This window comes from Cotesia typhae, unplaced genomic scaffold (genome assembly GCF_013202065.1).
Source record: "Cotesia typhae breed Kobodo isofemale line unplaced genomic scaffold, CoteBio_Ctyphae scaffold_45, whole genome shotgun sequence".
In the NCBI taxonomy this organism is placed as follows: Eukaryota; Metazoa; Arthropoda; class Insecta; order Hymenoptera; family Braconidae; genus Cotesia; species Cotesia typhae.
The window spans coordinates 3,623,461-3,651,169 of record NW_027423777.1 but is presented as its reverse complement, the minus strand read 5'-3'; the positions used below and the strand labels follow the sequence as shown (position 1 = coordinate 3,651,169).

At 27.1% G+C, this 27,709-nt stretch overlaps 3 protein-coding genes across 3 annotated transcripts; 2 read left to right on the top strand and 1 right to left on the bottom strand.

Moving 5' to 3' along the window:
• Positions 1-372: 372 nt before the first annotated feature.
• Nompc (no mechanoreceptor potential C) lies at positions 373-26,783 on the top strand. The gene is made up of 32 exons (XM_074257876.1): positions 373-699; positions 4,803-5,081; positions 5,161-5,366; positions 5,454-5,545; positions 7,650-7,793; positions 8,084-8,317; positions 8,384-9,067; positions 9,144-9,275; positions 9,333-9,431; positions 9,510-9,725; positions 9,848-9,985; positions 10,195-10,320; positions 10,402-10,524; positions 10,597-10,937; positions 11,004-11,569; positions 11,649-11,824; positions 11,914-12,022; positions 12,108-12,226; positions 12,289-12,424; positions 15,306-15,338; positions 16,092-16,360; positions 16,789-17,024; positions 17,097-17,198; positions 17,962-18,063; positions 18,173-18,289; positions 18,520-18,720; positions 18,784-20,716; positions 20,853-21,028; positions 21,090-21,518; positions 21,593-22,601; positions 25,807-26,116; positions 26,185-26,783. The coding sequence occupies exons 1-32, from the start codon at positions 505-507 to the stop codon at positions 26,642-26,644; spliced, it is 9,492 nt and encodes a 3,163-aa protein (XP_074113977.1). The 5' UTR covers positions 373-504; the 3' UTR covers positions 26,645-26,783.
• Acsf2 (Acyl-CoA synthetase family member 2) lies at positions 12,688-15,324 on the bottom strand. Its single transcript, XM_074257723.1, has 8 exons — positions 15,224-15,324; positions 14,589-15,152; positions 14,339-14,522; positions 14,046-14,258; positions 13,840-13,974; positions 13,495-13,608; positions 13,112-13,348; positions 12,688-13,040 (listed from the first exon to the last, which is right to left on the bottom strand). Exons 1-8 carry the CDS (start codon positions 15,247-15,249, stop codon positions 12,747-12,749), a joined length of 1,767 nt encoding a protein of 588 aa, XP_074113824.1. The 5' UTR covers positions 15,250-15,324; the 3' UTR covers positions 12,688-12,746.
• LOC141536926 (short transient receptor potential channel 7-like) lies at positions 22,711-25,790 on the top strand. Its single transcript, XM_074257732.1, has 3 exons — positions 22,711-22,969; positions 24,435-24,702; positions 24,791-25,790. The coding sequence occupies exons 2-3, from the start codon at positions 24,440-24,442 to the stop codon at positions 25,245-25,247; spliced, it is 720 nt and encodes a 239-aa protein (XP_074113833.1). The 5' UTR covers positions 22,711-22,969; positions 24,435-24,439; the 3' UTR covers positions 25,248-25,790.
• Positions 26,784-27,709: the final 926 nt, after the last annotated feature.

Below are 27,709 nucleotides of genomic sequence, written 5' to 3'. Positions count from 1 at the left end.
AATATTATCTTTAATCCTTTATCAGTTTGTTTCGATTATTTATTATTTATACCCTAGTAATGATGATGATAATAGTAATAAAATATTTTCAAATAAAAGTTTCTTTGTAAAAAAAATTAATCTATATTATTATTATTATTATTATTATTATTATTATTATTATTATAAAACTAATGGTATATAGGCGTTTAAATATTTAAAAAAAAAAAATAAAATTAAGAGAAGAAAAGTACACTATCGCGGGAATTTGATTAAATTGCTGTGTATATATGTATATATGCGTAAGGGTGGGGATATGTTTTTTTTAAGTGAACATACCGCCACTCTTAGTAATATACCATAGAGTAGTAAAGTTACTGGTTTAGCTTAGCTCGAGAAAATTTTATCGCAGTCACAAGCTTGTATTCACTGATGTAAGTTAGTGAGAAGAAATCGGTTGATAGTATTCCAGAATTAGTGATTTAATATTTTATAGTGAAATTATTATTTTACAGTACATTCATTATGTCACGATATAAATTATTATTTAAAATAATTATTTATACATTTTTAACTATTCAATCGGGATTAACGTTGTCTCGAGATAACTTGTATCCGTTTACGGGTAGTAATTTTAAAACATTACCGTCTGATTCTTCAATTCAAGTTGAACTTAAAACACCTATTTCATTTTATGATAAAATTTACCACAGCATTTTCGTAAGTACTTTATTTATTTATTCATTATTATAACAAGGATCTGTGATTGTGATGAAAGGATCATGAGATCATTTTTCTTAGAACATGTTTACGGAACTATTAATCCTCCAATAAATAGATATGTATCTTATTATAATTTATTTTAAAATGAATAAAACTGAGGATTTATCTCCGATAGATAGATAAATATATCTATATGTATTTTTGAGTTTAAAAAAATTTTTTTTTAATCTCTACAAATGCCAACATTTATTTTTAATTTTTTCACCGAGAAAATGATTAAAAAATATGATTTTTATTGAATGCTTATTACATAATAATAAAAAAAAATTAAACATTGATTTTAAAAGGGGATAGTTGGATAAAGTAAAGTCTAGTTTATTCGAGAAACTAGAACCTTCAGCCTACATAGGTATCATCATTATCATCATCATCATCATCATCATCATCATCATCATCTTCATTCTTATTCACATCAAACTGACGACAATAATTCTAGTCTAGTTATAAAAATGATGATTGCACTCGATTACACGATTGCGTTAACACTTTTATCACCATGCTCTTCAGACCTCCTTTTAGAATTTAAAAATTTTAAACAACTTTTCTTGGAATCTTAATGACGTCACACATAATTTTTTTTTTTTTTAAACTTACCAATAGCAAAATATACTTAAATAACTATCAAGTTTATAATTATAAATTTAAAATCCATTGAAAAAATTTCATTACTATTATTATTATAGTTATTCATAACACATGAACACCAAGTGACCTATAACCCAGTGATACCCTCACAAGGCGATAGTATATTACTTTTTTGTTTCTCTGTTAAATTTATATTTTTTAGTGTACTTGACAAAAGTTATTTAATAATACAATTTGACCTGTTTTTTTTTTTTTTTTTTCTTTCTTTCTTTCTTTTAATCAATTTATTTTTAACAAACGTACACATTGCACTGCTATCTATCATCATAATTTAAAAAAATGATTTAATATAGTTGTATAGCAGGAGAAGATCTCAATTAAATCGTAAAAGCGTTATAATTAACTCGCGGTCAACAATGTAGGCCAATAATAATTTACAATAAACGTCTAATTCAATTGGTTTTATTAAGATTTACGAGTCGACTATTTAAGAATCAAAGATGCAGATTCGTAATAAATCGTTTAAAAAAATAAATTGTCATATTTTTATTAAAATGTCTTACGTCAGATAAACATTTAGCGTCTAATGATGATGATAACAATAATAATGTATGGGTGAATGACTTTGTTGTTGGATTAATATTGTAGACACAATGACTGACCGACAATGAATGATGGTTAATTGATATAATAATATACGAGCAGTTACTTACTATATTTATTTGTCTTTTTTACTATTTTCTCACAAGAATTTAAAAAATGATAATAATAATATATATATTTTAAAGATATATATACTCATCCCGATGTTTTACACTCATCGAGAGCTTTCATTTGAGTACCCACATGTATTTTATTATATTTTTTATACAAAAATATATATGAATATATAAAATATATGAAAAATAAATGTTCTTTCCTCCCAAATAAATATTTATAAAATTTTAGAAAATATTCATTAAAATTTAATAAATTAAATAATTGTCTTGAAATAAATTGAATTATTAATAGTTAATAAATCCTTCTATCAATGCGTTAAAGTTAGCAGTCACTTGACCATTTTTTAATTTTTTTTTTTTTTTAATATTTTATATTTGATAATTTAATTAGTAATTTCAAAATCAACGCCAAAAATATGACTAATTTAAACAGATGAATATTTTCTAGCCATAAATTTTTAAAGACTAATAAAAAATAGAAGCTTTATCATGGTAAATAAATTTTCAGATTATATTCGAGTTATTTCAAAATGTTTAACAAAATTATAAAAAAACTCACCATTTCAGCAGTTAGACGTAATCAGCCGGCAAAGAGAAGCAAGCAGCAAAAATTCTGGGGGAAAAAAAAATTTTAACATTCAAAACATTAAATAAAAATTAAAATGTAGTAGACAAAACAATTTTTATATTCGCTTATTATAAAAATTGCTAGATGTCTGCTATAATTTTTCATACGTATACAATTGATCTTACCTGATGATGATAATTTAAGTATCTCCAACGCAACATACACTCACTACACTTTACTTAAATAAACTTTGATACACTAAAACTAGATTTAAAAATACTACACTTATTAATCAAACAACACACAATAAAACTATTTTAAAAAAATACTTCACTAATTAATCAAATAACACACACTAAAACTATTTTTAAAAACACTTCACTATAATTAATCAAACACAATACACTAAAACTATTTTTCAAGATACTTCACTAATAAATCAAACACCATATACTAAAACTATTTTTTAAAGTACTTGACTTTTTAATGGAACAATGAAATCGAAACTTTAGACCGAGTTTTAAATATTCCGACTTTAAGTCCGCAAGTCAACGTTTTTTCATTAAATTTTTGCAAATTTTATACATTTTTATAATTCTGAAGCTAGTTATACACAGAAATAAAAATTTTTTGACTGGAAAAAAAAATTCTTGGCTCCTGAAAATATTCGGGTATCGGAAGGAAGACTGAAGTTAAAATTTTTCTTTAAATTCTATTTTTGGTAGTTCATTTTTTTTTTTTTTTTTTTTTTTTTTTTTTTTTAATTTTAAATATCTTAAATACTTTATCCTATAAATTTATATATTTGATCGAGATTTAAAAAAACTTAAGGAAAGCAGCGCCACCTACTTCAGTTGAAAAAAAAATTTTCTGTTTAAAAAAAAAAAAAAAAAAAAAAAACGACAGACGATTCGATGACTATGCATTATTTAAAAAAAAAAAATATTTAATAAATGCTTTTAATATTTATTATTTAATAATAAATAGTATTGTTGAATTAAGTTGAGCTAATAATTAATCAATATTACTTAATGTCTAACAATATAAATTGAAAAACAAAAGAAACCCGGAAGCTACGAGAGGGCTCCATAGTGCGAGAATTTTATTTTTAATAAATAATTATCTTACCATAAATATTTTTCTGAAATTATTATTTCTATAGCAAAAGGACTTTAAGTAGACTGTATTAGCTATGAATTATTTTTAAATCATACAATTATTACTGCATTATCATGCTAAATACTCGGGAGATGTCAATGGGAAAGCGTTGGCTGTTGGCTCGGCGACTAAACTAGTGTCATGGCGTGCCGGCTCGAGCGACCGTTAAAAAGTTACAAGTCATTTCTTCTGCGCAGCTTAACTGCGCAGATTTCAAACTCGCGTATGCGTAATGCTTTTTACAATTGCGTTGTTTATTTTTATAGAGAATTTAAATAATTTTTTTAACAAATAAATTCCAGAAAAATATATTTAATATTTAATATTTAATAATATTATTGTTAAATTGAATTGAGCTAATAATTAATCAATATTACTTAATGCCTAACAATATAAATTGAAAAACAAAAGAAACCCGGAAGCTTTGAGAGGGCTCCATAGTGCGAGAATTTTATTTTTAATAAATAATTATCTTACCATAAATATTTTTCTGAAATTATTATTTCTATAGCAAAAGGACTTTAAGTAGACTGTATAAGCTATGAATTATTATTAAATTATACAATTATTACTGCATTATCATGCTAAATACTCGGGAGATGACAATGAGAAAGCGTTGGCTGCTGGCTCGGTGACTGAACTGGTGTGTCATGGCGTGCCGGCTCGAGCGACCGTTAAAAAGTTGCAAGTCATTTCTTCTGCGCAACTTAACTGCGCAGTTTTCAAATCCGCGAAAATTTAAATAATTTTTTTTTTAAATAAATTGTGTAATTGATTAAATAAATAAATAATAATAATAATAATAATAATAATAATAATAATAATTATATCATTAAGTGGCGCCATAGTTTTCATGTGACAGAAATAAAAAAAATTCGTTTGTTTTTGCACATGTTTATTTTGTTAAAAATTCAATACACAAAAAAACTACGTAAACTAGGCTACTGACATGAAATAAGGCCCCAGTTAATTGGATATAATGAGTATATTTTATTATTTATATTATTCAGGTAAATGAAAATGGAGTATTGTCATTTATACGATCGATGCAGAGATTTTTCAACATAGCATTTCCATTGGATGATCCAGTTATTGCACCTTTGTATACTCACGTCGACACAAAAGGGTCTGGTAAAATTTTTTATGGTGAAACGGACAATCCTGAAATTTTGTCACGCGCAGCCAGCATGGTTCGCTCAGCTTATAAAAATATTACTGATTTTATGCCTACTCACGTTTTCTTAACAACCTGGGTTGATGTTGGTTACTTCAATGGAAAAAACGACAAGGTTTATTTAAATTTAAATTAAAATAACTACAATTGTTATATTTTATCTATATTTATTTATTTTTAAAAAATTAAATCAGGTTAATACTTATCAAGTGGCAATTTCTTCAAATGGTAGCCATTCATTTTCTGAATTACTTTATCCAAATGGTGGAATACAATGGATACAGGGAGAATCACATCCAAATGGTCTTCCAGACGCCAGAGCTCAAGCTGGATTTATGAGTGAAGGAAGAATGTACACATTAAAAGGATCTGGAACTGATCAAATTCAAAATATCGACAAGTACTATTTATTTTTCTCTGATAAAATATATTATCATAGATAAATATACAATAAATAAAATATTTTTATCATTAATTCAACAAATAGATGGTCAAATATTAACCGTCCTGGTCAATGGATATTTCAAATAGGTCCGATTGGTGATGGAAGAAATATTAAAAACCCAGACAACATTGAAAGTAGGACACTTAATATTTTTATTTATCATTCAATTTATGATCCCTGTCCTATAATAATAATAATAATAATAATAATAATAATAATAATAATAATAATAATAATAATAATAATAATAATAATAATAATAATAATAATAATAATAATAATAATAATAATAATAATAATAATAATAATAATAATAATAATAATAATAATAATAATAATAATAATAATAATAATAATAATAATAATAATAATAATAATAATAATAATAATAATAATAATAATAAATAATAATAATAATAATAATAATAATAATAATAATAATAATAATAATAATAATAATAATAATAATAATAATAATAATAATAATAATAATAATAATAATAATAATAATAATAATAATAATAATAATAATAATAATAATAATAATAATAATAATAATAATAATAATAATAATAATAATAATAATAATAATAATAATAATAATAATAATAATAATAATAATAATAATAATAATAATAATAATAATAATAATAATAATAATAATAATAATAATAATAATAATAATAATAATAATAATAATAATAATAATAATAATAATAATAATAATAATAATAATAATAATAATAATAATAATAATAATAATAATAATAATAATAATAATAATAATAATAATAATAATAATAATAATAATAATAATAATAATAATAATAATAATAATAATAATAATAATAATAATAATAATAATAATAATAATAATAATAATAATAATAATAATAATAATAATAATAATAATAATAATAATAATAATAATAATAATAATAATAATAATAATAATAATAATAATAATAATAATAATAATAATAATAATAATAATAATAATAATAATAATAATAATAATAATAATAATAATAATAATAATAATAATAATAATAATAATAATAATAATAATAATAATAATAATAATAATAATAATAATAATAATAATAATAATAATAATAATAATAATAATAATAATAATAATAATAATAATAATAATAATAATAATAATAATAATAATAATAATAATAATAATAATAATAATAATAATAATAATAATAATAATAATAATAATAATAATAATAATAATAATAATAATAATAATAATAATAATAATAATAATAATAATAATAATAATAATAATAATAATAATAATAATAATAATAATAATAATAATAATAATAATAATAATAATAATAATAATAATAATAATAATAATAATAATAATAATAATAATAATAATAATAATAATAATAATAATAATAATAATAATAATAATAATAATAATAATAATAATAATAATAATAATAATAATAATAATAATAATAATAATAATAATAATAATAATAATAATAATAATAATAATAATAATAATAATAATAATAATAATAATAATAATAATAATAATAATAATAATAATAATAATAATAATAATAATAATAATAATAATAATAATAATAATAATAATAATAATAATAATAATAATAATAATAATAATAATAATAATAATAATAATAATAATAATAATAATAATAATAATAATAATAATAATAATAATAATAATAATAATAATAATAATAATAATAATAATAATAATAATAATAATAATAATAATAATAATAATAATAATAATAATAATAATAATAATAATAATAATAATAATAATAATAATAATAATAATAATAATAATAATAACCGTGTCAAGCTCGTCGTTTTGGTTGTCGGCGTCCTTGGAGGGATGAAACAGTCTTTTGTGTCTTCACTTGCGAAGATACCGGCTTGCAGTTCAGCAGCCGTGTCTCTAGCAGTGCGGATGCAAAAGGCTGTCATTTTGGGATCCCTGCGTCTACTTAGGCAAATGAATTTGGCCTGCTGCACTCACTAACCGCTTTGTTGTGCGGAGTGGTGCAGCAGTAATGGATGGCGCTCAGGCTGGGCCCTCGGAGAGTCGGACTCCGGGGAAAACCCCCCTGAGCAATTAATAACAAATAATAATAATAATAATAATAATAATAATAATTTTATTACTAACTTGTGTAAACGTATAAATTGCGTGTCAAGCGTTTACTAATTTATTTACAGAATCAAATCAACCGAGTGATCAGACTTGTATGACTGGGGCAACAACTTGTCACAGTAAAGCCGTCTGCGTTGATTACGAGTATGGTTATTGTTGTAATTGCAAACCAGGATACTTTGGTAACGGAAAATTCTGTCAACCTAATGGTAAATAAAAATAATCATAATACACCTCGTTTTTAATATTTTTCCTCTATTTATTACTATTGTTATTTTTGACAAAGCAAAATGGGTCGTTGCGGTATAAAAAAAAAAATAGTCTTTTGTAGACTACTTTATCAAAGATAACGAGGTTTTTTTTTTTTTTTTTTTTTTTTTTTTTTTCACAACTAAAATCAGAGCCATACGCTCAACAAAGTAAACAGTATAAAAGAGAAAATTAATTCTGATATTTTTAACTTTTGTCATTTTATTAATTAATAAATAAAATGAAATAGATTTGCCACTGCGAGTAATTGGACGTATTTCTGGAAAAATAAACGGAGAAGAATTTACAGCCCGAGATCTTCAGTGTTATGTACAAACTAAAGACGGTAGAACTTATACGGCTTTGTCGAGAATACCCGAAAATATTGGACAGAATATGCAATTATTGGGTACACTTGGTGGTATTATTGGTTGGCTTTTTGCAAAACCAATTGGTGAACTTAAAAATGGCTATCAGCTTACCGGTAATTTTTTTTTTTTTTTTCACATTATCAACTACGATATTAATGATAAAAATAAAAATTGTTTAGGTGGTTTATTTAATCACTCAGCAGAATTAATATTTGGAAATACTGGTGATCGTGTATTGATAAAAAGTGTTTACAAGGGACTAGATGTATTTGGTCAATTAAAAATGGAAGCTGATATTGAGGGTACATTGCCTCAATTACCTCGAGACGCAAGAGTTGATTACGGTGATTATGATGAACTTTACACTCAAAATCAAAAAGGTACTATTAGATCGCACAGCAATAGAATTTACAAGTTGGCTGGTGACAAAACAGAGTATCAATTTACTTTGGATCAATCGATAATGTATCATGATTGTCCTTATGATCCGGAGCAACCCAATGAAACTACGCGACTTAAATATTCTCGTGGATTAACAACTTATGAATCTCGTGAGAGTATTTTACGTTTTGCAATAAACACCAAAATAACAGCCCTGGAGGAACAAGATCCTTGTATTAGAGGACGTGATAGTTGCACCCAACACAGCTCTTGTGTTGTTGATGATGATGATTTTCGATGTGTTTGTAATGCCGGTTATCAGCAATTATATGAAGAAAATGGAAGTTCATCATGTGTCGATATAAATGAATGTACTGCTGGTTATCACGTATGCTCATCTGACGCACAGTGTATTAATAATGAGGGTGGACATACATGTCAATGTCGTCCTGGATTTTCTGGCGATGGCAGAATCTGTGAAAGTAATTTATCTTATTAACAATAATTCAATTTATTATGGTATTAATTAAAAAAAATTTTTTTTTTTTTTATTTTTAGAATTAGCGACCTGCCAAGACACACGTTGCGGTGAATATGAACAGTGTTCATTAGTAAATGATGTGCCTACTTGTTCATGCGTTCCAGGCTTTATAAACGACAGATCCGGTGGTCCTTGTTATCCAGCTAATGGTAATAAATAATAACAAGTAAATAAATACAAATAATATTACTGTTATTTAATTACAGATCCTTGCAATTTGGCAAATAATTGTTCGCCTCAAGGAGTTTGTACATACGATACAGATAAACAAACTCATATATGCATATGTTTACCTGGTTATATTGGTAATAATGTAAAATTAATAAATATAAAATTTAATAATTATTTTAAATGATTATGATGAATAATGAAATTTACAACAGGTGATGGATACAATTGTTATGTTCAATCTCAAGTAACAAGTATAAAAAGTATAACAAGTATTACAGAAAGACCCAATTCAACTTCAACGATGTCAATATCTCCACACTGTGATACACAAGGAATGTGTTGGTGTCCACCAGGCTATGAATTCCGTGATGATAATTGTCATAAATTAAATATACAGCAAAAACCAAATTCATCTAATAATGATGATCGTAAGTTTATAATATAAATGATATTTTTTTTTTTTTTTAAATTAAAAAAAGCTTTAAACTATTAACAATAAATAATATTAATGAATATGTATGAAAATTGCATCGTGAAATAATTATTTTAGTGGTTGCTCAGCCACTTCCAGAATGCTTGAAGGACAACTGCATTTGTCCCTGGGGGTATGATTACCAACGGCTGGATGACAGTTGCCACCCTAGACCAGGATATAACTATGAAACGATGGGTCCCTCAGGATCCAAATGTACGCATGACTTGCTGCTGGTTGTCTCTGCTTAATCTATACACTAATCTATAATATCTACTGAATTTAACATATATAGATACAGCTTTAGCTTAGCTTATTGCCCTACATATTAAATTTATTTATTTAAAATAACTGTTATTATTAATTAATGCATTTTTGATGATATTTAAATATTTTATTATTGTTATTGTTATTATTATGCACAGTATCTTGTAATGTTGTCAATACTTGTCATCCGTACGCTCAATGTGTATTTATAAAAGATACCGATGAATACGAGTGCCGCTGTAATTCCGGATACGAAGGTGATGGTATTGAATGCGTAAAGACAGGTATTAAATTTTTTTATAATTAATTGCATTTTGATAGCATTTTATTAATAGTAAAAGCTTTACTAATTTTTTAAAAAACAGATGTATCTTGTTTGGATATTGATATATGTGATCCTAATGCATCTTGTCGACTCGATGAGCCAATAACTAAATGCATCTGCAATCCAGGATACGAAGGAGATGGAACAACGTGCACACTTATTGGTTTCTTCTTATACTTAAAAATTTTAATTTATTATTTTATTATCTAATACGTAAATATATATTTATATTTAGATGAATGCAGCGATCACTCGGAATGTGATACTGACGAGAGATGTTCATACAACCCATCAAAATCTCGTTATGAGTGCACTTGCAATCCAGAATTTAACATGGTAAATGGAAGATGTGTGGCAGCGGATTGCTCTACTAATCCTTCGATATGCCATCAAAATGGACAATGTATAAGCCGGGACGGTGGTTATAAATGCGTTTGTATGAATGGTTTTCACGGTGATGGAATTAATCAATGTACGGAAGATCATATTGGTTGTAATATTCTCAATAACTGCGGGAATAATGCAGTTTGTGGTTACAATCAAACATCAACTAATTTTGCATGTGTCTGTTTGCCGGTAAGTATATTTAATTTATTTTATTCTACTATTTTATAATAATCTTTATTATTATTATTATTAAAGGGATACTATGGCGATGGATTCAATTGTATACCACAAGTATCATGCCTTAAAGAACCAAGTGTATGTTCACAAGATGCAACGTGTGTTCTTGTTGGTGGCAGTGACTATGCTTGTGTTTGTAATCAAGGTTTTACAGGTGATGGATTTAATTGTAAATCAAAACCAAAATATCCAGCTAATTTTTTGCTGGTTAATCAAGGAATGGCAACCCTTAGAATTCCGTATTATCCGACGACGGCTAATCCAGGCATTCCGATAAACTTGGCTTACGCTCAAATGGCAATAGCCATTGATATTGATTGTGCTGGTGGTAATCTTTACACCAGTGATATTACTGGTAACAAAATAACTAAATTATCTTACAATGGGTCGAATGTTGAAACATTTATTACCGGTGTTAGTAGTCCAGAAGGTATATCTATCGATTGGGTATCACGAAATATATATTGGACAGATTCTGGTAAGGGTACCGTTGAAGTTGCTAATTTAGCTACTAAAAAAAGAAAAGTTATTATTTCTGACGGACTTGTTAATCCACGAGGAATTGCCGTTCATCCTTATCGAGGGTAAGTTTATTATTCAATTTCATAATTATTAATATTATTATTATTACTACCAATAGTTATAAATAAATAAATATTTTAGAAAAATATTTTGGTCCGACTGGAATCGCGTAAAACCAAAATTAGAATGGTCCAATGAAGACGGTTCCGGACGTGAAATATTTTTAGATGGCGACAAAGTACAATTACCTAATTCACTGTGTATTGATTGGGCGACGGATGAATTGTGTTGGACTGATGCTGGAACATTTACAATTAGTAATAAGAAAAAATATATAAATTTTTAATTCATACGATTATTGTTATTTATTTAATAAATTGATTTTTTTTTTTTTTTTTTTCTATAGGTTGCACTCCGATTGACCAGAAGTTGATACGAACTGTAGCTAAAGAATTATCATATCCATTTGGATTGGCAATATCTGAAGATAATTACTATTGGACTGATTGGAAAACGTTAATAATTATTTTTTTTTTTTTTTTTTTTTTTTTTTTTTTTTTAAATAAATATTTTTTTTTAATTATAATTATTTTTTAACAGAAACAAAATAGAAGTAATATCAAAGACAACGGGACTGAAAGAAAATTCACTGTCAATACCACCTGGAGGAAGTGGAAAACTTTATGGAATTGTTTCTGTTCCTGAATCATGTCCACGAAGTAATTTAATTATTAATAAAAAATAATAAATTAATTTTAATTTATAAAATTTTAATCAACAGTATCAAATGTCTGTCAATACGAAAATGGAAGATGTTACAAGGATCAATTATGTTTGCCAGATGGACAAGGAGGACGAACATGCGCTTGTGCAGATGATACTACTGGACCTTGTACTGAATCCCGTTATCCATCGTAGTTTATAATTAAACTATTTTAAATTAATATTAATTTTCTTTTTTATTAAATATTTTATTATTGCCTGCGCATTACATTAATCATGCATAGATAATAAAAATTATTAGTCGACTAATTAAAACTAACATCATTTAAATCTAAATAATAATAAAATATTTATATCATCTTCATTCATAAATATTATAATTATTATTAGATTAAAAAAAAAAAAACTCTTTATAACTATTGTTTTATATTTTGTAACGTATTTTTCATTATCGTCGTTTTGTGTTATTTAATAAACAAAAAAAAAAAAAAAAAAAAAAATGTATAAAAAAATTTTTTATTTAGATACAGGAATAAGTCCATTGGATTCCATCAACTGTTTCAATTTAAACTTTTGAATTTTTCCGCTGGTTGTTTTTGGAAATTCATCAACAAATTCAATATAACGTGGGATTTTAAAATGAGATATTTTTCCTTTTGCAAATTTTTTAATATCATCACCAGTTATTTTTGTTTTATTGTCTTTCAAACGAATACACGCGCAAATTTCTTCACCATAAACATCATCATGTACACCAAATACTTGTGCCTCTAATACAACACAGTGTGTTTCTAAAAATCCTTCAATTTCCTAAAAATTAATTTTTATTATTAAATTTCGCGTGTTTAAAGGTAAAAGGGCTTATTAATACTAAAACTTACTTTAGGAAAAATATTTTCACCACCACGAATAATCATATCCTTTAATCTTCCAATAACTTCACCATATCCATTAGAATGTAGTATAAATTTATCTCCAGTTTTTAACCAACCATCATCAGTTAATGTTTTTGATGTATTTTCTTTATCATTCCAGTATCCGATCATTGTAGAGTAACCCCGAGTCCATAATTCTCCTGGTTTTCCAATAGGAACTGGAGATCCATTATCATCTACAACCTATATATAAATATATATATATATATATATATATATATATATATATATATATATATATATATATATATATATATATATATATTTTTTTTTTTTTTTTTTTCTTTAGTTTTATTAAATTCAACAAGTTTATTTATTTTAATAATAACCATTGCTTCGAGATGATCATGAAGATATCCTACTGTGTAATCATTTAGTTCCGGTGGATCACCAGGTACAGAGTGAAAAACAACAGCGGTATTTTCCGTAAGACCATAAATAATCTTAAAAATAAATTTAAATTAATAAACATCAAACTATTGATCTAATATACAAATTAGTGTGAATATTTATCTTGAAATGTAGGAAATTTATGCACATAAATTCCCGCCCTTTTCAAAGATATGTGCATAGATAACAATGACAAAGTTTAAGCCATTGACCTCGTATATTCAAATTTAAATTACAATATACATACAATTGAAATTTAATTTATTTAGTATTAAAAATCTTACTGATGGTTTTTCAACTTTAAATGTATTTCGTATTTTTTTAATTAATTCAGGTGAAGTTATTGCACCACCAGTTGCTGTTAAATGTAACGACGGTATTGGAGCTTTTAATCGATCCTGCATGTCCAACATATTTACCTAATTAATATAAAATTATAATTATTTTGAATAAAATAAATAAATTTGTTGTTTTAAAATATTAATCTCACCCACATTGTCGGAGTACCATAAGCAAGAGTACATTTTTCTTTAACAATTGTTTCTATTGATTTTTTGGGATTAAAAATCGGGGATTCAAGTACCAATGTCATACCAGTATTAAAAGCAACCATACATCCGTGTATCATACTAAATGCATGAAAAAATGGTACATTTAAACAAACTTTGTGATGATAATTCATCAGCTCCGATCTGTTTACGGTCTAAAAAAAAAAAACAAAAAAAAAAAAAAAAAAAAACATATTTATATCATTTAAATATTTTTTATCTATTGATTATTTACCATACGGCCATTATTAACAAATGATTTGTGAGATATTAATGGTGCTTTTGGAAATCCAGTGGTTCCCGAAGTAAATTGTATGTTACAACCATCGTGTGGTGATATTTCATTTTGCGTAGCTGTTATTCCTTCAACTTCAATATTACTAGCAAGAGATTCAATGTCTGAAAATCTATACGTTCCTCTGCAAAATAATAATTTTAAATAGTAATTAAAATTAAAATTAAAATAAAAATATAATATTACTTACGGAATTGCTTCATCTGTCCATAAAATAATGTTTTTCAATGAAGGACAATCATTTTTAGCTTCTATCAACATTTTACTGTAATTTTGGGTTCGAAATTTATCCGGAGCAATAACAGTATTCGCTTGAACTTTATTTAAAGAATAATTTAATTCATTTTGTTGATAAGCCGGATTAATGCCAACCATTATACAACCAGCTCGTGCTATTCCAATAAATGATATTAACCATTGATAATGATTAGGACCCCACACTCCTACACGGTCACCATATTTGAGGTTTAATTTTTTAAGACCTGCTGCCAATTTGTCAGCCCTTTTAAGTACTTGAGAGTATGTTAAACGGGTATTATTTTGTTCAACAGATACGATACATTCGCGGTTTGGAAATTCTTTTGATACTTGTTCAAATAATTTACCAATTGTCGTGTCAATAATCGGTTCCTTTCCAGGATTAAAACGATACGATAAATTTGGATTATTGTATCCAACTGTACTGTTTAACTTTGCTCCTTTTTTTTTAATTATTCTACTGCGTTTTAATAAATTATCTAATTTTTTACCACAACTTGAAAAATAAATTCATTTATTAAAAAACAAATAGAAAAAAAAAAAAATCCGCAATTGTTATAAAATTACCTTAAATTTTTTTTTATCAAAAACATTTTTATTTAAATAATAAAATTATTAAAGTTAATAATAAATAAATGTTTGCGTAAAGCAAGAGTAAGACTGAGACTAAGAATTGTCAGAGGTAATTATATCATTATGACTTTTAACGAAGATAATCTTATCTAATATTTTTTGCATAAATAATAAACGAGGTTAATTTTTTCTAAAGATTGTGAGTTCAAGGCAATAAGTTGGTGAGCGTCAACTACTATTAACAATACGTAATGTAAGTATTTATTGCAGCACAGATTCTATGCAGTTTTGTTGACGAATCGTTCTACAATAAATAAATCACTCCAAGTGAAACCTTTAATTCATTAAGCGTGATTTATTATTTCTGCAGTGTATAAACGGTAATAGAGACAATATTAGACAATTGTTACATCTATATATATATATATATATATATATATATATAATTAATACTGCAATGCGGATGAAAATTCTCTATAACATTAATTTATATAATTTCAATGAGATAATGAATGGACTTGAAGACCTTGCAATATATTTATTATTATATAACCTCATTTTTTTTTTTTTTTTTTTTAAATATTATTATTGGGTTTTTTTAAATTTTAATTCACTGGATAATTATTGGAAAAATAATGAATATTAAACGAATTAACAATAATAGAAAGAAAATCAAGGTTTATAAAAAATAAGATTAGATATAACAGATTGAGTTGGTTTTACTTGGTATCATTATTATTATTATTATTATTATTATAGTTAGAAAAGCATTATTTTACACAGCGTATATAGCGTGCCAGGTAGTTCGGTAGCCAGAAGTCGCGTGTCGGCAAAGCTGACTGGTACACCACCCTGGTTCTTAAACTCCTTCTTCAACCACCCACTTGTCCATGTGTCTTGAATCGTGCCTGGAAACTACTACTCACTCATTCAAATTCAACTGTCTTTGTGTTTTACAAATACATACACAAACATTTAACATGCATTACTACCACCTAAAAGTATTATTATTAGTGGTGGTGGTGGTGGTTGCTCCAGTATACTACTTTAACGAACTTGAGCAGCAAGACTCTGTGATTGGTAAATTCAACCAACCACAAACAACCCTGTTTTGTCGGGTACTTTGTACAGGTTTGTTCTTAAACCTTTCTTCAGATTCATTCGAGTGTTTGTACTGTGTGCACCTTCTTTTTTACTATCCTATTATTAAAATATAAATATATATATATATATATATATATATATATATATATATATATATATATATATATATATATATATATATATATATTAATGAAACATGATAAAATATTGTGACAATAATAGAAAAAAAAGTTTAAAAAAAATAAAATAAAAAATTTTATAATTTGGCAATATGAGTAGTAATAGTAAAAAAACAGGAGTTAGTGCTGTTGGCGGTAGTGGTGGTGGTGGTGGTGGTGGTGGTGGTGGTGGTGGTGGTGGTGGTGGTGGAAGTGGTGGTACTGCTACCAGTAAAGATGACAAGAAGAGTGCATTGTCAAGTAAAGAAGATAATTCAAATAATAAAGATGAAACAGGTGGATCAGGATCAGGAACTGGTAATAATGGATTACCAAGTGCAGAACCATCACAGCCTGGTAGTAAACCTGGTTCTGCTGGTGCTACTGCACGTGAAGGCGCACAAAGATTACTTGCACTTGCCAGTAGAGGTGAATGGGCACCCGTTGATCAGCTTCTTAAGACTCTGGAAAAAGCGGTACAAAGTGCTGGAGATGAAGGCAACCCTGCACCGCTTGCCGGTCTTATGGATCCGGTTTGTTTTATTTTATAATTAAAATAATAATCATTTTTATTTTACTGTTTTTTAATTTATTAATATTTTTAGACAACTGGTATGACACCTCTTATGTATGCTGTCAAGGATAACCGTACAGCTTTTCTTGACCGAATAATTGAACTTGGTGCTGACGTTGGCGCTCGTAATAATGTAATTAATTATTCTTTTCTTTCACTAAAATATTTAGATTTAAAAAAAAAAAAAAAAAAAAAACAATTTATTTTTAACTGCATCGGTAAAATCACGCAAGTCTATAAATTAAATAAAAATAAAAATTAACCAATTATGTAAATCATAAGATAAATTTTTTTAATTTATATCATATAATGTATATCTAAAGAATATATGTATATAATAAATAGAAAAGGGCCAAGGCCAAGGTGTTATAAAAAAAATAAATGAGTTAAGTTGAGGGCATAAAGATTAAAAGTAGGTCACCTGGAGTCAGTAAAACAAAAAAAGTAGTTCGATCCATGATTAAGATAACAGTCGCAATAAGACCCCACCGTTCCACGCAGTCCTTAACATTAACACTACATACTTGATTTCATAACAATTGTAAGAGCTTGGATCGTGACTAAGAATTTTTTTTTTTTTTTTTTTTTTTTTCTTTCTTTCTTTCTTTCGTTGAAATAATTATTTTTGAGTCATCAAATTAATAAATTCCTATGAAAGACTCTTGTCAGGTGTCAGATGTTAAAAATTTATACATGAATATCTGCAAGCATTATCGATCAGTAAAAACCACTCCCCGTGCATCAATAATCTCTACCAGTAATATTTAAATTGCATGGTTAACTAAACTCAGCCGTGATTGGGGCCAAGCTTTTAAACGCCAAGTAATAAAAGGGCGAGGCATAAAGCTATTTACACTCTAATTATTACCCCTTATTGATTATATTATTTTTTTAAGGATAATTACAATGCACTTCAAATATCGGCAATGTATTCACGTGAAGATGTTGTTAAATTATTGTTATCTAAACGAGGAGTTGATCCTTATTCGACTGGTGGTGTAAGTCTAAAAAAAAAAAAATAAATATAATTTAATTGTAAAATTTTTTTTTTTTTTTTTTTTTAATAATAATAATAATAATAATAATAATAATAATAATAATAAATAGCCACGACAACAAACTGCTGTTCATCTTGTGGCATCACGACAAACAGGTACAGCAACATCAATATTACGAGCCCTTTTGAATGCTGCTGGACGTGAAATACGTTCAAGTATTGATGGTGTAAGTATATTATATATAGACAATTAAAATTATTAGTTATATGTTATTTGATAGTTAAAGTCGAACGAATGTCGTTATAAATTGTTTGCGTGACAAGACTCGATGTATCGCGCTGCCTGGTACTGCCGTTCTGTTTTCTTATTCTTTTTATTATTTCCATACAAATAACATAAAATAATTATTTTTATTCCATTTACAATGATGATGATGATGATGATATAAATAAATAGAAAGGGAAAATTCCATTATTACTGGCTGTTGAAGCTGGAAATCAATCAATGTGCCGTGAATTATTAGCCCAACAAGCACCAGAACAATTACGCGCAACAACACCGGCTGGTGATACAGCATTACATCTTGCTGCTCGTCGTCGTGATGTTGATATGGTCCGAATACTTGTTGATTATGGAGCCCAAGTTGATATGCAAAATGTAATTATTTTAAGTTTATTTTTTTATTACAATAATTAATAATAATTGAAATAAATTTTTAAGGGGGATGGACAAACGCCTTTACACATAGCAAGCGCTGAAGGTGATGAAACTTTGGTTAAATATTTTTATGGTGTACGAGCATCAGCGTCAATAGCAGATCATCAAGATCGTACACCAATGCATTTAGCTGCTGAAAATGGTCATGCATCAATAATTGATTTATTGGCTGAAAAATTTCGAGCCAGTATATTTGAACGTACCAAAGATGGATCAACATTAATGCATATCGCGTCATTAAATGGTCATTCAGAATGTGCCAATATGTTATTTAAAAAAGGAGTTTATCTTCATATGCCAAATAAACGTGGTGCACGTTCTATTCATACAGCAGCACGTTATGGACACGTTGGTATTATAAGTACACTATTACAACGTGGTGAAAAAGTAGATGCAACAACAAATGATAATTATACAGCACTTCATATTGCTGTTGAAAGTGCTAAACCAGCAGTTGTTGAAACATTACTTGGTTATGGTGCTGAAGTACATGTACGTGGTGGTAAACTTCATGAAACACCATTGCATATTGCTGCTAGAGTATTAGATGGTGATAGATGTGCATTAATGCTTCTTAAAAGTGGTGCTGGTCCTAATTTAACAACTGATGATGGACAAACACCTGTACACGTTGCTGCTAAATATGGTAATTTAACAACTCTTAAATTATTACTTGATGACGGTGGTGATCCAATGTATAAATCTAAAAATGGTGAAACACCATTACATTTAGCCTGTCGTGGTTGTCGTTCAGCAGTAGCATCATATTTAATAGAATTTGTTAAAGAAAAAAAAGGCCGTGATTTAGCAACAAATTATGTAAATACTGTTAATAATGATGGTGCTAGTCCATTGCATTATGCTGGACAAATAGAACCAACAGAAGTAATTGAATTGGGTGATGATCGTGCTGTTGTACGTAGTTTATTAGAAAATGGTGCTGATGTATCATTACAAACAAAACAAAATCAAGAAACGGCATTTCATTATTGTGCATTGGCTGGTAATAATCAAGCGTTAACAGAAATGATAAATCACATGTCATCAACGGATGTACAAAAAGCATTAAATAAACAAAGTGCTGTTGGTTGGACGCCGCTGCTGATAGCTGCTCATCGTGGACATATGGAATTGGTAACAACATTATTAGCGAATCATGCCCGGGTTGACGTATTTGATCTTGAGGGTAGATCAGCGCTACACCTGGCCGCTGAGCATGGTTATCTCCAAGTCTGCGACGCTCTGCTAGCCAGCAAGGCATTCATCAACTCTAAATCACGTGTTGGACGTACAGCATTGCATTTAGCTGCTATGAATGGTTATACACATCTTGTTAGATTTTTAATTCAAGATCACAGTGCTGCTATTGATGTATTAACATTGAGAAAACAAACACCACTTCATTTATCTGCTGGCTCTGGACAACTAGAAGTATGCCAATTATTATTAGATCTTGGTTCTAGTATTGACGCTACTGATGATCAAGGACAAAAACCAATTCATGCTGCTGCTATGAATAATTATGCACAAGTTGTTCAATTATTTTTACAAAGCCATCCAAGTCTTGTTATGGCTTGTACTAAAGACGGTAATACTTGCGCTCATATTGCCGCAATGCAAGGCAGTGTTAGAGTTATTGAAGAATTAATGAAATTTGATCGTCAGGGTGTTATATCTGCTAGAAATAAATTAACTGAAGCTACTCCGTTGCAATTGGCCGCCGAGGGTGGTCATGCTGAAGTTGTTAAAGCATTAGTACGTGCTGGTGCATCTTGTATTGATGAAAATCGTGCTGGTTTTACAGCTGTACATTTAGCTGCACAACATGGTCATGGACAAGTATTAGAAGTTATGAGAACTTCTCAAACATTAAGAGTATCCAGTAAAAAATTAGGAGTTACAGCTTTACACGTTGCGGCTTACTTTGGTCAAGCTGGTAAATTATTTTATTTATTATTATTATCATCATCATCATCATCATCATCATCATCATCATCATCATCCATTATTCTAATACAAATAATAATAATAATAATAATAATAATAATAATAATAATAATATATTTATACAGATACTGTCCGAGAATTGCTTACTCATATACCGGGAACGGTTAAATCTGATCCACCAACTGGTGGTTCATTAGTTGGTGAGCTTGGAAGTGAATCCGGAATGACACCACTTCATTTGGCGGCTTATTCAGGAAATGAAAATGTCGTCAGATTACTACTTAATTCAGCTGGTGTTCAGGTTTGAATTAATCAAATAAGTTATTTAAAATAATTATATTAAAAAATAATAATAAAAATAGGTAGAAGCAGCTACTACCGAAAATGGTTACAATCCACTTCATTTAGCGTGCTTTGGTGGTCATATAACCGTTGTCGGTCTATTATTAAGTAGATCAGCAGAATTACTTCACAAAGCAGATCGTTATGGAAAAACGGGATTACATATTGCTGCTAATCACGGACATTATCAAATGGTTGAAGTGTTGTTGGGTCAAGGCGCTGAGATTAATGCTACTGACAAAAATGGATGGACGCCGTTGCATTGTGCTGCAAGGGCAGGTCATTTAGATGTTGTTAGATTATTAGTTGAAAGTGGTGCTTCACCAAAGACTGAAACAAATCTTGGAAGTGCACCTATTTGGTTTGCCGCTTCTGAGGGTCACAATGACGTATTAAAATACCTTATGGAAAAGGAGCACGATACATATGCATTAATGGAAGATCGCAGGGTAGTAATAATAATAATAATAATAATAATAATAATAATAATAATAATAATAATTTTTTTTTTTTTTTTTTTTAGTTTGTCTACAATATGATGGTTTGCAGTAAAAGTCACAATAATAAACCTATTGAGGAATTTATTCTTGTATCACCAGCTCCGGTAGATACAGCTGCTAAATTATCAAATATTTATATGAAATTATCAGAAAAAGAAAAAGAACGAGCAAAAGATTTAATAGCTGCTGGAAAACAGTGCGAAAGTATGGCCACTGAATTATTGGCATTGGCAGCCGGTGCTGATTCAGCTGGTCGTATTCTTACATCAATGGACCGTCGTAATGTTGAGTTTTTAGATGTTTTAATAGAAAATGAACAAAAAGAAGTTATTGCCCATACAGTAGTGCAACGTTATTTACAAGAATTGTGGCGTGGACCATTAACATGGAGTGCATTTCGTACGATTCTTTTATTTATAACATTTTTAATTTGTCCACCAGTTTGGATAGTGTTTGCCTTACCGTTAGGGCATAAATACAACAATGTACCAATTATTAAATTCATGTCATATTTAACGTCACACGTATATTTAATGGTATTACTTTTATTAGTGGGTATAATACCGCCGTTTGCTGTTATGAGATCAAATTTACTGCCTTACTCATATGAGTGGTGTTTATTAGTTATGTTATCCGGTTTATTGTTATTTGAATTAACAAATCCGAGTGACAAAAGTGGTTTAGGATGGATTAAATTAGCAGTATTGCTATTTAGTATAACTGGTGTTGGTTTGCATTTAGCAGCATGGGCTATTGTTGATAAACACTATTGGCCAACACTATTATATCTACGCAATCAATTATTTGCGTTGAGTTTTTTACTGGCTTGTGTACAAATATTGGATTTTTTATCGTTTCATCATTTATTTGGACCATGGGCCATTATTATTGGGAATCTAATGAAGGATTTGGCAAGATTTTTGGCAGTACTCGCAATATTTGTCTTTGGATTTTCAATGCACTTTGTTGCCCTCAATCAGGCGTTTGTCAATGGTCCTCAAGCAAGAACTAAAAGGAATGCTTTTTCAGATGGTAAGTTTTTTTTTTTTTTTTTCTTCTATTTTTTTACATCAATAATATTAATATAATTTTCTTTTTAATAATTTATCAACAAAATAATATTTTTAGGATAATTTTAGAGGGTAAAACTAATGATAATCAAAAATTTTTTTCTAAATAATTAATATTATTATTATTATTATTAATCACTAGTAGATTATTTTAAGCACAAAGATATTATGGAATTAGAAAATAGTTTAGTTAGATAATAGGATAAATTACAGAAATAGATTCATTGTTCAACTATGATGTGGAGGTAATTAAACAACCAGAATATCCCTTTCGACGTTTTCAACGTAAAAGGATTAAAAATGAGTGTTGTGGTGATGAATCCCGAAATAGTAAGTTTTTAAGTAACAAAAGAGAACAAACAAAAAAACCGATAAATAAATTCAATAAATAAAGAAACAAGTGTGATAAAAAATAATGATTATGAAAACCAGCAAAGCAAAACATGAATGCCCCACGATCGAATGCATTGCATACGTTTTGTTTTGTTTTTTTTTTTTTTTTTTTTTTTTTTTTTTTTTTTTTTTTTTTTTTAAATTTAAATTTAACGTGTACGCGTGTGTTTTGCTTGATCAAATGCTGCCTGATGTTAATCTTTTTTAAAATATCTAAATCAAAAATATTAGATACATACATAAGACATGATAAATGATTTTCTACAAAGTATACTCTTTTAGAATTATATTTTGCCAGCACGTTTTGGATTATTTATTTTATTTTCTTACATATTTACCTGATAATTAAAAAAAAAAAAAAAACGAAATGTGTAATGATTAATTAGAGTTTATATATATATATAACTTGCATGCACCCAAACATATCACGATTATTGTTATACATGTATTGATTGCAGCAGTGATTGATTTTTGCTGCACGTGAATACCTGAGAAGATAAATAGATAAATATGAATTATGCTAATATTGTTGTTTGTTTTAGTTAAAATTTTGTAACAAAAAAAAAAATTATAAATTAGTACAAAGCAAATTCATATTTAAAATTCTATTTAATATTTAAACTCGGGTAACGCTATTGCAAATAAATCGTTTAATTAATAATTTGATGTAATATGCACGTGCGGCTAGTAATTATGATGAAAACTAAAATTAAAAAAAAGAAAAAAAAAAAACATTTAAATTGTAAAAAACAACAAGTGATTGAAAGAAGAACATTGTGAATGCCTGCATCTTGATATTGTACATGAGAATGCAAATAATGAATTTAAAAAAAAAAAAGGGAATGATATTATATAATAATAAATAAATAAATAATCGGCAAAGGAACGCAAGTTACACCTGCTCGTTTTATATCTTATCGCTTTCTACGCCTTGCAAGAGTGTGATTTTACCAATGCATTTTTATAATTAACAAACATGTTAAAGTGCAATGAGTGTTTGATAAGTGTTGTTTGTACAATAGAAAAAAAAATAATTTTAAAAAATGGAGCCACTTATCAAAGCCTGATAGAAACAAGCAATTAAAAATATGGTATGTGTGTTTCAACAACAACAGCAACAGCATCAACAAAATAAATCAAAGATCAAAAGCATGGCCATAATAAGATATATTGATAAAAAAAAAAAAAAAAAAAAAAAAAATAATTGATCGCATGAGCATGATCTGTTAAATGCATAGCGAGTCTGCTTATAGCCACTGTTATATATATATATATATATATATATATATATATATATATATATATATATATATATATATATATATATATATATATTAAATATCATTAATATCAAAAAAGAAAAAAAAAAAAAAAAAAAAAAAAAAATTGACTCGTATTACAGCAAAAATGACTCCTATACTGGCATTTGAATTTTTATTCTTTGCTGTATTTGGGCACACTACTCATGATGAACTTAAACTGGAGACTGCACAACCAGAATGGACTGGAAATCTTTTTAAAGTAACATTTGGAATTTATATGCTCGTTTCGGTAGTTGTTTTAATAAATTTACTTATTGCCATGATGAGTAACACTTATCAACGGATACAAGCACAATCAGATATTGAATGGAAATATGGACTGAGTAAACTTATTCGTAGTATGCACAGGTAAGCTATATTATTATAAAAATAATATTAAATGTAGATTTTTAATTTTTTTTTAATGATTATTTATATTTTATTTTTTGTGCTTTAGAACAACAACGGCTCCATCACCATTAAATTTATTAACAACCTGGATGGTGTATTTTATTAAAATTTCTAGACAACGTATTGTTAAAAAAAAACGTCCCTCAATAGTACATATGATGGGCTTACAAAATACTGGACGTTTATCACCGCGTTCTAAGATGGGTGCCAAATGGTTATCAAAAATAAAAAAAGGCCAAGTCCATCAAATACAGTCAAAGGACAATAATCTACAAGTGTCTGTTGCACATTTAAGTCCATTAGGAAGTCAATTATCCTTTAATACTGCATTAAAAATTGAAAGTGTCGTTGATTGGGATGCAATTCGTAAAAAATACAAAAGTATTACCGGTAGTGAATCTGATAATAAAGACTCTGATAAGCAAGATAAAGATGACGATAATGCAAATAATAACGATGATAATAATGAAAATCCTGCCGCTTCAACTCCACCGACAACTTGAACCAATTATTTTATTTTTTATTTCATTTCCTACTTATTATTATTATTATTATTATTATTATTATTATTATTATTATTATTATTATTATAAATTAGATCATTCAACTAATTTAAAAAATTTGTAAATAATTCTACCTGTAGTCAGTGATTTTTTATAAATTATCGAAGAAAAAAAAAAAGAAAAAAAAAAAGTGGAACTGCAAATAGAAAGGAGAATAATTGTGTAAGTTTTATGTATAAAAAAAATTGCATACAAAATTGAAAATAAATACTCTGAGCATGTATGCAAGTCTTTGTATTGTGATAAAAACAAGAGTTTATTGATATACTTAGTTTTTAATTTCTAATTAATTTAAGATACACTTATACAATTGAATTAATAAAAATAATTATTAAGAGTATGAGTAAAAAATTAATTAATTATAAGTAGTGAAGAATTTGGCATGACAAACACGGTGCATGCTACCTAAATAATTTATTTAATAAAAAAAAAAAAATTAAATAATAATAATTAAAAACGAAAAAAAAAAAAAAAAAAAAAATAAATTGGGGTATTACAGTTAAGATGAATCCAATACTGGCGGTTGAGTTACTCTTCTTCGCAATATTTGGACAAACAACACACGAACAATTCAAAGTTTACAAAGGACCAGAACCGTCGGGACAGCCCGGGCAACCAGGACAATCAGGACAACCAGGATGGACAACAGGGCTGTTCAAACTAGCATTTGGTATTTATATGCTGGTATCAGTTGTTGTTTTGATAAACCTACTAATTGCTATGATGAGTGACACTTATCAACGGATACAAGCCCAGTCGGACATTGAATGGAAGTATGGTCTCAGTAAACTTATTAGAAATATGCACAGGTACTTGATTATATTATTTAATTACAATTTCATTATTATTATTATTATTATTATTAATTATTTAACAGAACAACAACAGCACCAGCGCCACTTAATTTAATAACAACTTGGTTGCTGTATTTAATAAAAATGTGGAAAAAACGGGGTGTTAAAAAGCAACGCCCGTCTTTGGTACATTTAATGGGCTTACATAGGACTGGTCGAATGTCACCTCGATCTAAAATGGGCGCCAAGTGGCTTGCTAAAGTTAAAAAAACCCAAGTTTCTCACAAAGACAGTGTTGCTATGTCTGTGGGACATTTAAGTCCTCTTGGAAGCCAATTGTCATTCAGCAATGCCCTGAGAATAGACACTGTCGTTGATTGGGAAATTGTCAGAAGAAAATATTTGGAACTTTTTGGTGATGAAGCTGACAAACCTGTTGAAGAAATAAAAGAAGATCCTTCTGCTGCTTTTACTACTGAACAGTCTGCTGCTGCTGTTGTTGATAACGAAGAAACAATAGTTTCATCAACTGAATTACTTTAATTTCATTTTATTTATTTTTATTTTAATTTAATTAAACCTTCAATGATATATCAAGTTAGTCATAAGAATAATTAATATACGTTTGCTAAAAAAAAAAATTATCTATCTAAATTAAAATGTAATAAAATTGTGTGTGTTAAATATATATATATTTGTTTGTTTATTTTAAAAAAAAAAAAAAACCAACAACAACAACAACCCTATTTTAATATTATAGAGATAAAGTTTATCGAAATAAATTCACAGATACAGAGGAATTAACCAGTCAATTAACCAGTTAATCTCCTCCATGATGTCATCTTACAAGAGATGGTAATATGCGGTTAGTCCGATCATATATATTATGTATATTATATATAATATATAAATTTTGTTGTATTGAAAGTAGTATTTTTTTAGTAATTTAGCTGTGTATTGAAAGCGTGTTTTATTAGCGAGCACATAATGTTTTTTATATTTATAAAAATACTATATATGTATTTAGTATTTAGTATGGTGGTATTAAGAAATACCTATGCTTGCAAGAAAAAGTTTAACAAACAAATAAAAAAGGAGCATGCATCCAATTTTTTAATCCCTTGCCCGAAATCATCAACTTTTAATATTGTTTTAATAGACTTATTTTATTATAATGTCTGGAATGTTGTTTTGTTTGTTAATAGTTAATTGATTGTAGTTAATATTTAATTGTAAATATTGATAAAAAAAAAAACAAAATTTTTTTTCTCTGTCACATAAATATTATTATAGATAAAAATTTATAATAAAATATTTATGTCTGTTTTACAGTACTTGCCGATCCAATAGAGGTAACTGAAAATTTATTTTTTGCTATTTTTGGACAAAAGGATACCGATGATTTTATATTTACCGGGAATCGACAACCACCTTGGACAATATTTCTCTTTAAGGTAATTTTATATATTTTTTTCTTCCTTAATTTTATCATTAAAAATAATAAATTTCCAGGTATCATTTTCACTGTACATGCTTGTCAGCGTAATAATACTTATTAATTTACTTATTGCAATGATGAGTGACACATATCAGAATATCCAGTCGCAA

Bases quoted from the DNA above. Each gene is read 5' to 3' on its own strand.
- Acsf2 (XM_074257723.1), bottom strand. From the start codon at position 15,249: ATGTTTTTGATAAAAAAAAATTTAAG. The intron at 15,153-15,223 runs GTAATTTTATAA...TTATTTTTCAAG, and splicing joins TTGATAAAAAAAAATTTAAG to TTGTGGTAAAAAATTAGATA. The intron at 13,975-14,045 runs GTGAGATTAATA...TATATTAATTAG, and splicing joins ATGGTACTCCGACAATGTGG to GTAAATATGTTGGACATGCA.
- Nompc (XM_074257876.1), top strand. From the start codon at position 505: ATGTCACGATATAAATTATTATTTAAAATAATTATTTATACATTTTTA. The intron at 5,082-5,160 runs GTTTATTTAAAT...AAATTAAATCAG, and splicing joins TCAATGGAAAAAACGACAAG to GTTAATACTTATCAAGTGGC. The intron at 17,199-17,961 runs GTAATTAATTAT...TATTTTTTTAAG, and splicing joins ACGTTGGCGCTCGTAATAAT to GATAATTACAATGCACTTCA.
- LOC141536926 (XM_074257732.1), top strand. From the start codon at position 24,440: ATGACTCCTATACTGGCATTTGAATTTTTATTCTTTGCTGTATTTGGG. The intron at 24,703-24,790 runs GTAAGCTATATT...TTTGTGCTTTAG, and splicing joins CTTATTCGTAGTATGCACAG to AACAACAACGGCTCCATCAC.